This window comes from Patiria miniata, unplaced genomic scaffold (assembly GCF_015706575.1).
Source record: "Patiria miniata isolate m_02_andy unplaced genomic scaffold, ASM1570657v1 HiC_scaffold_7, whole genome shotgun sequence".
NCBI lineage: Eukaryota > Metazoa > Echinodermata > Asteroidea > Valvatida > Asterinidae > Patiria > Patiria miniata.
The window spans coordinates 17,026,655-17,040,673 of NW_024037074.1; the positions used below are offsets into that span (position 1 = coordinate 17,026,655).

Here is a 14,019-nt window from a genome sequence, read left to right on the forward strand (position 1 = left end):
TTTTGGTAGTCGCGCACATCATGCATGTCATGTCACAGCTGAGAGAGAAGGCAGAATTTTTTTTGTGTACGTGTGGCGCGCTCAAAATTATAGTCAGGTCTCCCCGTAACACACACCCAGATTAATATTGCTTCTCGCATCTGTCACGTCTGGGTAACGAACAAAATCAGCAGACGACACTTTCATGCGTGATGACGACACATGTACACGTGCACTGAGGTCGTTACTACGGATGTGTGGAGGACACAAAAGAATCTAATCTGAAGATGCCTGATGCTGTGGATGACTAGGCATCATTGATGAATCAAACTGGTTTATTCCGGTTGTGGCAAGCTACGTTGCTTAACGTCAAATGTTGTTGAAGTATGGGAGGGGCATCAATTATTCATAGTCCTCCAATTTTTGTGTTACACAACAAATTTACAGACTGTAAGAATGCGACGTTGTCTTGGAAAAAAAAACATCAACTCGGATCTTGTAACAGGGTAACCCTTCCCCTCCTTGGCAAAATTATAAATTATAAGCAGGCTCGCACAAAATCGTCAGAAATGTATTATTTTTCGAGGTTGCCACTTTTCTACGTGTGAGGAAAACCGTGAACTTTTCATGGGAAAACACACTGAAAGGTGAACAAAAAATGTCAGGGCCAATGTTCATGGGCCTAAATTTACGAAGTTAATAAACAAAATTGATAAGACTGTGTGATTAAATTTGATTTATCCAAGTTTAATGTTGCATTTATTTTTCCGACCTCCCACCTAAATTAAATCCTTAATTTTTGGCATTATTTTGATGGTTATTTTGATGGAGTGTACTCCAGCGGAGGTTTCTGCACAGTATAGGAAGATGATGATGATTATAAACAGGTGATGGTATTTGCGGGCATTTTTAATGCATATAAAAGCGCTGTCATGTAAATCCGGGTTTTTTTACGTGGACACATTCTTTCGTGGTTTTCTGGAATGGTAAGTCAACAACGAAGTTTTCCTTTCGCAGAAAAACTGCTCTCGTGATATGACAATAACGTCACGGATTTGGAGTGACGACGTAAAGCATGATTACATCATCCAGTTTTCGCCGGCTGTGCCGCGCCCACTTTGCTAATTACGTACCGCATCGCCGACCGGTCAGGGCCGCTTGCGATAATATGAGGGCGCTATTTCAAGCGCCGATACTTTTAATTTTGATATAGAGCTAGCTAGCTAGCTAGCTACGCGCGCTGTGTATGTGGTTAAAAATTGCGGTACAATACCGTGCCGACCACTGGCAAACAGTTCTTCCAGTATATGGCAGCCCTTTGTCCGTCTTGTGCAGCAACTTTCACAAAATAATGAACAAATATGCCAAATTAAAAGGAAAAAAATCTTTAGTTTTGTAGTTTTGTACAGCGCTTTGATCTTTGTTAAAAGCGCTTTTGTAAATGCTCCATTTATTATTATTATTATTTAAGAACACAATCGCTCGACTTGTTGGAAAAAATATTTAGCGGATAAACTCAATCATTACAGTTGGTCAATTAAAAACGCCACAAATTCACTGCATGACGACCGATATTCAAGCACATACAATTCATGTGGATGTAGTTCTACATCAACTTTTGTATATGTTGAACCTAATAAAATATATATAAAACAATCGGAGTTTGTTTTATGGTGAACAAATCTGTAATTCTGTTTAGAATTTTTGTTTTATAAGATTGCAATAAATTATCTGGAAATGTTTTTCGCACTTAAAAATATTGCAGGTAAAGCTATAAAAAAATTCTCTTAATCGTTTTTTTGGATTTGTTTTGACTGTTTGACGTTAAAATACAGGCCGTACAACCTGAAGCAGCGGAGCTGCCGTCGACGTTCGACGTTTACCCCGACTTCAATTTTCCTCACAAGTGTTGTCAAACTTCTTTGTTGACAAACTTCAAATTAAATCATTAAACTTCTGGTTTAGTACTTTTACCTTATTAATTATTATTATTTAACCTCTGTGAACAATTTCAGTGTCATGAAATTTAATCCGAAATTAAAAAAACGGTGCGTCCACAAATTGGGCACAAAATCGGCTGAGTGTTCCCTTACGTCACGGCGCACTTGAATTAATCTCAGAAAATTCCAAATTAACATTTAATAGTTTCTGTATAAAGTTGACAATTCTGACAAACCACTTACATACCCAACTAGAAGTTTGTCCAAAACATATTTTCTTTTTTTTAGGGGACATTGTCAAGGGTTCACTGTGCACTTCGAAATATAATCGGAAAATCACGCCGAAATACATTTTTATGCTAACTTTGGAACGGGTAGATAAACTCGTAATTTTGTATTTATGAACGGGAGTGTTAGAACTTTATTTCTCTAGCTATAGGCGCTACAGGCGAAAAATTCAAGTGTGCCACGTTGGGGGCCGCGCGCCACGTGATAGGGTTCATCAAAGATGAATACATAAAAATGTGGCTTATCATATTACAAGCTTTATCACCTTCAATATTCACCCATCATTGCCCGTCCACGTTTAGTTACCTTCCTCGCTTTATCATCCACGGTGAACAGTACAGATACATTGCAGCAAACTGCAAACGATATCTCCCAAACTGTCCAATCATTATGATATTCGATATTTATCTCCAAGTTGAAATCACTGTGACCAGTCAATACGCGGAATTAAGGCATCTTTCGCAGGAGGCAAATTAAATATAAAAACTTATTGCAGTTCAATGGAGCCATATATTCACCCTGTACCATATGAGGAGCCATGTGTAAATAAATTATTTAACAATAATAATTCATTATTTACTATATAATAATACAAACTGCCAAACAATTATTTATATATAATTGTCCGAGAAGAATTTTATATGTAAATAATGCATTAATAAATAAGCCAATAAGCCGAAAACTGAATTGTATAATTAATAATGAATTATATATAAATGATTTTGTTAAATAATTTATTTACACATGGCGCCTCATAGTACCCGGCGTTAAAATATCATCTATTGTCAAAATATCATCTATTGTCATCTGCCCAGGGTAAAAAGAAAAATCTGTAAAGAGTATCTAAATAAATTGTTTCGGGCATTCGTGCTCAGTTTTTGTTATACGGGAGCGAATGTGAATGAAGTGAAACGGCTCCCAAGAAAATCAAACGGGCAAACGGGAATTTTAAAAACAGAACAAAACAGAAGACTTACCCACTATATGACTCCGAGATGGGATTTTTTTTTGGTGCAGGGCCATGCAGACAGGCCGGAACATCCTTGAGTTATTTGGAGATCAAAAATAATGGCACATTAATACATGGAGTCATGGAAAAACGGGCTCACAACGATCATTTTGTTAAAAATTACAAACGGTTGCCTCATGCACATTGCTATATATTGTTATGACAAGATAACGAATTTAACAAAGTATTTTATAATACTGTGCCGAGGTGGAATTTTCCACATGGTTCTTAAAAGGTTACGTAACAGTTTGTACCCCCTATTCCAAAAGTAGGCCTGCGAGTAAAAGTTAGTATTTAACCGTGCAGTTCATGATGCTCGTGCGAGCACAAAATGTTGTATAACCCACAGAGAAACAGCCGTCGCCGTCATGAATAACCGGCGTGTTCCAGGCTGTCTGACCAATGGGACCGTTCGTGAATAAGTTATTCATTGTTTGGACCAATCAACATCAGCGCGTTTTATGGTCATTCATAAGTTCTGATATTTCCATCATGCAGTACATGTGGCGCGCGCTAAACGAAGAATGGCTCAAAAGCCGGCTGTAAACACTAAACTGTCTCTTTTGCTCTTACGCTAGGCGTGTAAGCAGAGCGAAAAGTACAAATTTGTGCGATCGTACACGATTAAACTGGCCCTGTTCCGTCAAATTGTGCAGTTTTTCCAAAGAAGAATATTGCCTTTCGTTCCAATCACCATGAATGGACACAGAGTAATCAATTTTGCTGCTGGACCAGCCAAGCTGCCGGAATCGGTGAGTGTTTACGTTTGGAGTGGACTGCCACCGCGCTGGGAGCGCGCACTACGCCGTCAAATTACGCCTTGTGACGGCGAAGCCTTTCTCGAAATCACGGTGCTGAGTGCACACATGGAGTGTGATGATCGGAGACATTAACTCTGCACAAGAATTTATGTTTAAATATTACACACAATTTGAATTATTGAGACAGACTATTTGCATATCAATTAGCCCATGTCTTGGCGTTACTCGATCGTAGTTTTTAATTAAAAATTAAAAATTAAAAATTTGATTTGTTAATTTTTTTTTGCAAATAAAACGAAAGCCGCCGGGAAAGGGGGGGGGGGGGGCGGGCGGGGCGAAAATGCTCAAAATTCAAAACATTTTGGGACTAGTAATTGATATGAATTGTTCAAGATGACCATTGAAATCTCTTACGGAGTATTACTATTAGTACTATTACTTTATTAGGGCTTCACATTTTGAGATTTTTATTTTAAGGATTTTATTAATTATAATTGCCTGTTTAAGAATAACATTTAATTTGGGTGGGAGGGGCTGGCTGGTTGTTTGTTTTGTGTTTGAGGGGAGCCCTAACTTAGAGGTTAGAGTGTACATAATTATAAGATTCACTTTAGGTCCAACTCTAATTTTCTGTCAGTCGTGTAATAGCTTTGTTTTAATATTATTGACTTTGTTTTTCCTTCAGGTCTTGCAACAGGCTCAGAAGGAAATGCTGAACTTCAACAATATGGGACTGAGCATGATGGGTAAGATTGATTTGTCTCTTGATGACACTCCAAAATGTGAAGGATCAACATTTGACAAGGAATTTAATCATTTTCGTCTGCGCTTTAATGCTTTTCTTCGGTTTTTTTCCCAAGTGAAGTAATATCTGCAATCTGAATTTATCTTTTGTTTCCCTTCCGTCTTAGAACTCAGTCACCGTTCAGCAGAATTTTCAAAAATAGTGCATGAAACACTACAGGATCTCCGAGATCTACTGTAAGTATTAAAGAGAATCAAAAGAAATTGACTATTTCTTGCGGAATTGATTAAATTCTACCATATTGTCTAACAAAATTTAGGCCAAATATGTAAAGTATTCTATATTTCAACTTAAATAATGTTTTTGATACAATATTTATTTATTCAGCCACAAAGTGACAAACAAAAAACTTCCAAAATGCAAGTTATATAAACTTGGGAAAGAATGTTGCAACCTGACGCTGCTTTTTCTTCATATATCATCTCAATGAAGGTCAGTCATTGCAAAAATGACGATAAGACATGAATCTGGGACTGAGAAAATATTTCCAATTTTGTTAGGAAATACTTAGAAAATTACTTGACTCTCTATAGACTTTGTACACAACTGCCGAAATAGCGTCAGGTTGCAACATTCTTTCCTAAACTTAAATGTTTGGATGATATCTTATTCTGAGTCTTCAAAACTTGCTTTTGCAGAGCAATTCCAGACAACTACAAGATTTTACTACTGCCGGGAGGGGGTACCGGTCAGTTCAGTGCAGTTCCTATGAATCTGCTGAGAGGGGGATCAGCCGACTACATCGTCACTGGGAGCTGGTCAGCAAAAGCGGCTAAAGAGGCCGAGAAATACGGCAAAATCAACACAGTCTTCCCCAAACTCGACAAATACACAAGTGAGTTTTGGATTAAAAGAGACAAATAAAATTGTTTATATTTTATATAGCAGTCTTTAACTGCTATATTCATATGCAGTCGTTGCAAACTCATATGCAGTCGTTGCAAATGTTGGTTGCATTCTGAACACCTGTAAAATTTGAAAACCTGATGATTTAATAAAAACTCATCTTATCAGTGTGCACTTATCATTGTGGACAATTTTTCATTCATGCCTTTTTCATTCATTTCAGCGATTCCGAACCAAGACAAATGGAACTTAAACCCTGATGCTTCCTATGTATACTACTGTGACAATGAAACAGTAAACGGTATGTCTTTCAGTGAGTTTGTTAAAATCCAATTCGTAGTTTATTTGTGACGTCATGACAATTATTGACACTGCGAATTCACAAAAGCTGAACATTTTTGCAATTGTTGCGGATTTTGCAGCGAATGTTTCGTGACCTCAATTAGAATTGTAATGGCCTTTCATCTCATTAAACAGTAATAAACAGCCAACAAACAATAATAATAAACAAGTAACCTGACAATTTATTTTTTTTCATTGCAGGAGTTGAGTTCCCTTTTGTCCCCGAGACGGATGGAGTGCCCCTGGTTTGTGACATGTCCTCAAATTTCCTCTCAAGACCTGTTGATGTTTCAAAGGTGAATTTCCTTTCCTCTTTGAGAATAAAATCCTTTTTTTTACTTGGTGAATACAGAAATGCTTGAAATAATTTTGTATGATTGTAATTAAAACTGGGGTTGATCTTAGAAATATTGTGTATAAACACTTTCTTTCACAGTATGAAGAGCTTAAAAATGTGTTAATGCTTTTGGCGTTATGCTTTTTGAGATAAATTCATTAGGGGTTGAAAACGTGATTTTTAATTGTGATCTTGCTTGTTTCCAGTTTGGTTTGATCTATGCCGGTGCCCAGAAGAATATTGGATGTGCTGGAGTAACGGTCATCATCGTCCGAGAGGACCTGATTGGTCATGCTATCAGAGAGTGTCCAATCATATTTGACTACAAGGTGCAAGTTGGCAACAACTCGCTGTACAACACCCCGCCAACGTACAGGTAAGCTTAGTTATGAAGCTAACAGCAAAAATGATAATAAGCTGGTCCCACTTCATACTGCTGCTAAGCAAGTATGCAATTGGCGAAGAAAATAAACCGAGTACCAGTCAAAAGCTACATCAATTTATCAACATTTTGGCTGGTAACCTGCATCAGCTAAGCAGATATTATTTTGCTAAGTATATATTGTTGTGCTGAGCTTATCATCCCTTTCTGGTGCAGCGTACTGTGCCATCGATTATCAGTGTGACGTCACAAATGTGACTCAACACGTGGGTGTTAATCATAAAGCAGTTAATTTTTGCCAGGTATTCTTCAAAATGGAACGGAACTGGGACAGCAATTAGCATACGTATTCCTATTTTCTCTTTCCCCCCACTTTTTCTTAGCATTTACATCATGGGCCTCGTCTTCAAGTGGCTCAAGGAACAAGGCGGAGCAGCCAAGATGGCGGAACTGAGCCACACCAAGTCCCGGATGGTCTACGACGTCATCAGCAACTCGGGCGACTTTTACCACTGCGCCCTGGAGGAGTCGGCCCGCAGCCGCATGAACGTGGTGTTCCGGATCGGCGGCAAGGACGGCATGGAGGAATTGGAAAAGAAATTCCTGGATGAGTGCCAAAAACTGGGCATGGTGTCTCTCAAAGGTCACAGGTCAGTAAGACTAATCTTATCCTGCTTTCCCAAAATAATGTTTTGGCTAAATATTGTTGATCGCCAAATATTGTTATCATAGGTTGTTTTGAACACCTTGTTTTATTTTGGGGGGGGGGGGGGTGAGAAATCTTGCGATATCACCCTCTGGAATCTCCAACTGTGGGAAATATTTTCTTTTACCGACTGTTTATCTCAATTATCTCGATTCTTTGTATCATATATTTCATAATCATTTCACATTTCCGAAGCAACTCAACTATTTTAGTATTTACTTCCGGTTTTCATGTTTACAAGCAGTGTGATAATAACAAAAGAGAAAACAAGTACAGTGATGTTGATAGAAAGTGGTTTAGGACTTTGAATTTTAGTCTCGCTTATTGTTTTTAGACAAAACTGAAGTATTACAATTGTAGTTGACTTCCTTTGACGGTTTTGATTGATATTTTCCCTTTATTTTCTCTGTTCCTTGATGCAGATCTGTAGGAGGAATGCGCGTCTCGTTGTATAACGCCATAACAGTTCAGGAAGTTAGCAAGTTGACAGACTTTATGCTCAATTTCTCGGCCAGACATCGGTAGAAAGCCTGGCAGACAGACTCTTTCAGCCCTGCCCAGAGACTTGTGTCACTCGGAAGCCTATACAGCAAGTGTTATCAAAGACTGGATTTCAGGCTTTAATTCCTTCAATTCACTTCATCAGCAGCTTCTGTTTAAAAGTTACTCTGAGATTTGTCGACTTCTGCAGAGCATTTGGTTGTCTTCAGTGATTTGAACCCCAGATAGGTGTCCGAGTCTGCAACATGGGACACATTCCATAACTGTATTTAAACTTGGAGAAATCCTTTTTTTTTTATAAATTATTGAAATGGTCACAACTTTTGGAACATTTTACTGATTTATATTATAAATGCAGTTCTGTGTGACAAAAACTTAACAAACCAAACCAAAAATCAGATGCATGAAAATTGCGCTGTATACTTTTTTATTGCCACCAAAATACTCTCTCGCTTTCAAGGTATTCTGCAGGCATCCATACAGTTGGCATTTTATTTGTTGCTAACAAACTGCAATCTTAAAACTTAAAATGTTTCAACCAAAAAAGGGTGCTTAATGTGTAAAACAAAATCCCATGATTTGTTCAAAATGTCAATTAAGTTATGCATTAAGCTGTAACAAATTCATTGCAAGTTTAACTGTGCTTCAGTTTGTGTACATGTGCTAGATCTTCACGTGCTAATCGGCGTGTTTCCCAATTTAACTAGAAGTGGAGTTTGAAGTGTTCGCAACGATCTTTGAATTATCACACGATGGTTATTTCTGATACAAAAAGTCAACATGTGCAGATCTGCTGATTGTTGGGTTGCCCCAGTACTTTTCCGATCACTCTCCAGTTGGGTGATGACAAGGCGCAATGCGAGGCAGCTAGCCAGGTCCCTAGCCAGGATTTGAACTTTGACCCGTGTGGAAGTATTTTAACCGGTTGTGCCTGCTTCTGCTGTCGGGTATATTTTTATTGCATTTCTGCATAGTCGCAAATGCCCTTCCGAGGGGAAGTCCGCTGAATTTGAGGGCATGTTCCTTCAGTTGTTGATACAAAGTTAGGTTTTGTATCACAAAGGAGAAAACGTTGCATAAATGGAGAAAAAAAAAGAGCTCAAAATGTACAGTCTAACTAAACAGTAATGTTGATGCAAGTGCCAAACTAAAATTACATTAAGTGTTACAACAGAAAACACTTGTAAGAATGCAGTGTATTTCTCTAGACTGGAAAATATGAAAGCATATATCAAGTAATACGAAGACATGACATTTACATGGATGTAGTTGTACAACCTTAACTAAGTCGACAAGTTTTCTATTTATTCAAACTGTGCCTCTTAACTTTAGGAAGGTAACATGTTTTTCTATTTACAGCCTTAGGACTGGGTCCTGTAATTTGAAGGAGTTGGGTTACCCGTGAGAAAGTTTGAAATCTAATGACACTGATTTAAATTGATTTTGACATTGTTCTTGTTGGTCATGATATAAGTGCACGTTTACTCTGAAACTGAACTTGTTGAACAGGCAGATGGACATTGTTTAAATGTGTGGCTGTTTTGCTGTAATTTTTGTAAAAAAGTGCTGTACATAATGTGACTAATGTATTGTAAAATTCCTTTTGTTTGGTGGTTCACATTTTGTGAATTCGGGGAAAACATCACTTTTTAGAATATTTTAGCTCTGCAGACTTTAACTGGCTTAAGATTGCTGGTTTGTGATATGTTAACATGAGGGTTTGAGGCTAATGCATGGTGAAGCTCATTTCTAAGCTTGGAAAACATTTTCAGTGTAATTTTCTGGCACTAGTGAGAACTAGAAAACTTTATGCCCTTTGTAAAGTTCTTTATTTATTAGAGTCTTGTACATAAAGTACATGTACACTGCATGCCATATACATAATAGTGTACAGCTGAACTTAATTTGCATCCATACTAAGTGCTCTTTGATTTGTGTGAGTCCTAAACTGACCTTTTAAAGGAAAGCAAACAGTTTTTGGAAATACATACGTGTAAAATTGTAAGAAGTAATTTACTTTTCGCCACAATCAAATTGTGATCTCCCAGCTCGTTTCAGCTGAAAGTATTCAAGAATAAACAAGGGAAAAAATCATTTTCTTTTGAAAATTCATAATTATGTTGGTAGAATATTTTGCTTTATTTTATTTATTTTTTGGCTTAAGAACTGAATGGCTGAAGTTTTAATTTGTTTTTAATTGGAATTTAATACTTTTCCTAATTGGTGTCTAAAATATATTTTTGCACTTTTTTTTCAAAACGGATGAGATGCTTTCACCGCGTAAAACTCCACTCTATTTAGATTGTTAAATGCGAGTATGAATGGAATTAGTGGAATCAACTTTAAAATATTTTTGTATTCTTAATTAATAATCTGAACTCTTTTGGGATATATGGGCATTTTGTTTGAACACCCGGAGGTTCTTTGACATTTTTCAGCTTGACTGCACAAACTTTTTAAAAAATATCTTCTTGTAACGCTTGTCGAGGGCAGGATTGAGTAAAAAACCCATTGTTTAAAGCGTTGCATTTACACTGCACAGCTATAATATTTGCATATCTTTATTGTATTTGTGCTAAGCTTTGGGGATCGTAAGTTGAGTTAAGAATATCTCATTTATTTGTTTAAAAGATAACCAGTCTTTGTGCAAATGGATTTGGAAAAGATTACAAAACTTGTTACAAAACTTGATCAAAACGAACTCGATGCCATAAGATTAAAGAAGTTAAGATTGACATGTTCTAGTACAATGGAACGTTGCGCAAGACTTTCGCAACATTTTAAAGCATTGCTAACTTGTGTTTTTTTCATTTAAATGTGGATAAATAAAAAAAGATTGTAACAAAATGAGCTTTTTTGTGTTGATTGTTTATCTAGAGAGAAGAACGCGTAAGGCCAAATAAAAAGAAAACATGTTAAGCATCCTGCATTTTTGGAAAAAGAAAAGAGGAGGCCCTTTTTTTCCTTCCAAAATTTTTATAAAATGGCCGCCACTTGGACTTGGGAATGACATACCAGCTTTATATGGGCTAGATGCAACAGACAAAGAGGCCAGAATGATTTCACTGTTTAAAACTTATCATGTTTTCGTGGTTTTTTTTGTAAGAAAAGAAAAGAAAAGAAAAGAAAAAGAGGGGGCCTCCTAAAAGGAAGTGGGCGGGGACCCTAAACATGTTTTTCTTTTATTTGGCCCAATAGATTTCGAAAATTTTTAAACATTTTATTGGTACATGAAAAGTACCAGCCACACCCATTTACTTTTTTCATGGGCGTCAAATTTTTTAATTTTTTTAATCAATGGCCCTGTACTGAAAACCCTTACTGGAAAAGTTCGATGGCAGTTTGCAAGAGATTCCGAAGGCATTGCTTGCATATTTTGCCAGGAACTTCTGTAAAATATTTTTGAAATAAAATCTCCCGGCCACTTCAAATATAGTTTATAGATCTTGACTTTTTTGACATAGATGCTGTTCAACACTTGGAATGTTGCATTTGAAGCCAAATGTCACTCCTATCTAAGTGATATTTTTCAATATCTCGATTGAGCTGCATAGCCATTTCTCAAACGTCGGCCCTGTTTTGGCCCGGTTCGCGTCATGGCTCCTAATAGAAGACTTGTCTCGCGGGCCCTTGATTTTGAAGATTCCGTTGCAATACGGCCCTTTTCATCGAAATAAACATCAAATCATGTGAGACACAACTCAAGGACGGAGTAGGTCTATTAAAAAAAAAAGATAGCATTGTTTTGTGAGGGAGGAAGCCGAATCAGACGAAGTCGAAATTTGAGAAAGAGTCGTGAACTCAAAATTTACAGTGCCGTGCAATAGCGCCCTCAATTGTCTTTATCAACGCAGCACTTCCCGCGCCCGAGTCGCGAAAAAGTTTACCTCGCAAAAGCAGGCCATTTTTATCGTAAAAAAATGTCACAGGAAAGTATGTTGGTGTCACTCATTGACTGCGTTAACTTTGCTGCCATAAAGCATTCGACACAGAGGAGAAAAGATCCTGAAAAGTCGCCGTATATTAACCACCCTATCGGTAAGATTAACGTTAGACCTTCACAAGACTTTCACCTGTCAAACTGCATGGAGTAGCAACCCCTACTTTTTCTTTTATTAAAAAGTTACCATATTATTAATAACAATGCTGTCCAATGTTTTCCGATTTTAGGACGTCATTGAGTTTCTTTCAAATATCTGCATTGATTGAGTGTCGCAATGTTTAATCATGGACTGGAGCTATATTCCTGCATAAATGCAGGGCCTAGTAATTATGTGTTGACTGATTGGGTCGTTCCATTTTTTTTTTTTCAGGTGTGGCGAGAATCTTGGCAAAGGAAGGAGGGATTTCTGACCTTGCAACCTTGCAGGTATTGTTTAGTTTGTCTTGTGTGAAGTGATAAAGAAACACAAACACAACCAAAAAAGTAAAGAAAGAATTGCTGTCTTGTTGTAAAACTTGGTATCACCATCACTTTGTTTGTTGTATGTTTGTTTGTTTTGTGGGGGTTTTTTTTGGGGGGTGTATTTTTTTCCAAGCATCTGTGCTATATTGTATTACATTGTACATGTATTTATTCCCTAACGACTTCCCACCTCCTGTTAAAACTTCCCTGCAGAGTCGTATGGAGAAAAACCTATCAAGTACCACATACAAAGTAGGGAGTAATGGAGTACCGAAGTTAATACGTCACACGCACAAAATGTGTTTGAAAGACATTAGCGCGTGATTCAGACCGAGAACCAACACGCACGTACTCCGTTCGTTCGCACTACAGTTTCTGGTTCTAAATGACGTCACACTTTGGTACTCCATAAGCAGGGTGGTTTGGAGCAGCACAAGAACTAACAGGTTAATCTTTGGACCCTCATTTCACAGGCTGCCGTCCTTCACGACACGGTGGAGGACACCGACACCACCTTTGAGGAGATTGAAGAGCACTTTGGCAAAGAGGTCCGGGACATCGTCGCGGACGTCACGGACGACAAGACCCTTCACTGGCAGAAGCGCAAGGACCTTCAGGTCACCCATTCGCCGTTCATCTGCCCCAAGGCCAAGCTGGTCAAGCTTGCTGACAAACTGTACAACCTGCGTGACCTGGAGAAGAGCACTCCGGAGGGGTGGACCAAGAAGCGCGTCCAGACCTACTTTGAGTGGTCGGCCAAAGTCATCAACGGGATCAGGGGAACCAACGCAGATCTTGAGAAGGAACTGGATAAGCTCTTTACAAAGCGCGATGTGCTACCAGACGGTTTATAGGGATGATATTATTTTTTACCACGGGCCGATTTTATGGTGCTAATCAGCATAGTAATTTGGTAAGCTCAAAAAAAATATTTGCTCAGTAAGAGCAGGTCACCGGCCAAAATGTCATGCAATTTATATTGCCTGTGACTGGTACTTAGCTAAATTTTTTGCTCAGCATAATTGGGTCAAGTTCACTGTGACTAGGAGCCAAGTCCATTACGCTGCTTACCAAATAAGAAGAAAAGTTATGCTAACTTTACATGTGTTTTAGCAAAGGTGGGGTAATGTTTGGGCGAGCATAGAGATTACTGTCACCGCATCATTATTTTAAGCAAACTCAGTCTTTGACAAGAGTTGATCATGCTCCTTGCTGTGTTTACTGCTTAGAGACTCCATGAAGTTGACATGGAGTCTGTAAGTAGAAACTTAATAGCGTCATGAAATTTGGCCCATAGAATTATCAATGTTTTTTTCTATAGCTACATTCCTTACATGTAAATACAATATAGGTAGGAAAAAAAAAATAATATAATTGTAAAATTTGTTTAAAGAAATCCTCAGGATATTGGCAGCTTCTCTATTTTTCTATTTTTTTTAACGTAGATTCCATGACTTTCTCCTTGTAAAAATATGATAGTATTTGACTTTTTTGTTTGCATTATTGTAAGCAAGATTTAGTGCCTTATTTTAACAGCAACTGTGCTCCTGATGGGCACATGCATTTTAAACATCTGATAATGTGTAATGAATTAAAATAAAAGGTTTGCAAGACAGTACACACTGTGCAATACCAAACGTTTATCCAGTGTTTTATGTGCGTTAAATTTTGTGCGTGTTGGATTTTCAGTGCATTATGGTATTTTTCCTGGGTTTTGG

General features: G+C 37.7%; 2 protein-coding genes across 2 annotated transcripts; both read left to right on the forward strand.

The window, feature by feature from the left end:
• Positions 1-3,736: 3,736 nt before the first annotated feature.
• Positions 3,737-10,743, forward strand: LOC119718782 (phosphoserine aminotransferase-like). The gene is made up of 9 exons (XM_038188202.1): positions 3,737-3,968; positions 4,663-4,723; positions 4,889-4,958; positions 5,421-5,617; positions 5,852-5,929; positions 6,172-6,266; positions 6,514-6,683; positions 7,073-7,339; positions 7,818-10,743. Exons 1-9 carry the CDS (start codon positions 3,912-3,914, stop codon positions 7,918-7,920), a joined length of 1,098 nt encoding a protein of 365 aa, XP_038044130.1. The 5' UTR covers positions 3,737-3,911; the 3' UTR covers positions 7,921-10,743.
• Positions 10,744-11,726: 983 nt separating this feature from the next.
• On the forward strand, positions 11,727-13,944 carry LOC119745704 (guanosine-3',5'-bis(diphosphate) 3'-pyrophosphohydrolase MESH1-like). Its single transcript, XM_038222244.1, has 3 exons — positions 11,727-11,934; positions 12,210-12,265; positions 12,775-13,944. The coding sequence occupies exons 1-3, from the start codon at positions 11,817-11,819 to the stop codon at positions 13,153-13,155; spliced, it is 555 nt and encodes a 184-aa protein (XP_038078172.1). The 5' UTR covers positions 11,727-11,816; the 3' UTR covers positions 13,156-13,944.
• The last annotated feature ends 75 nt before the right edge of the window (positions 13,945-14,019 follow it).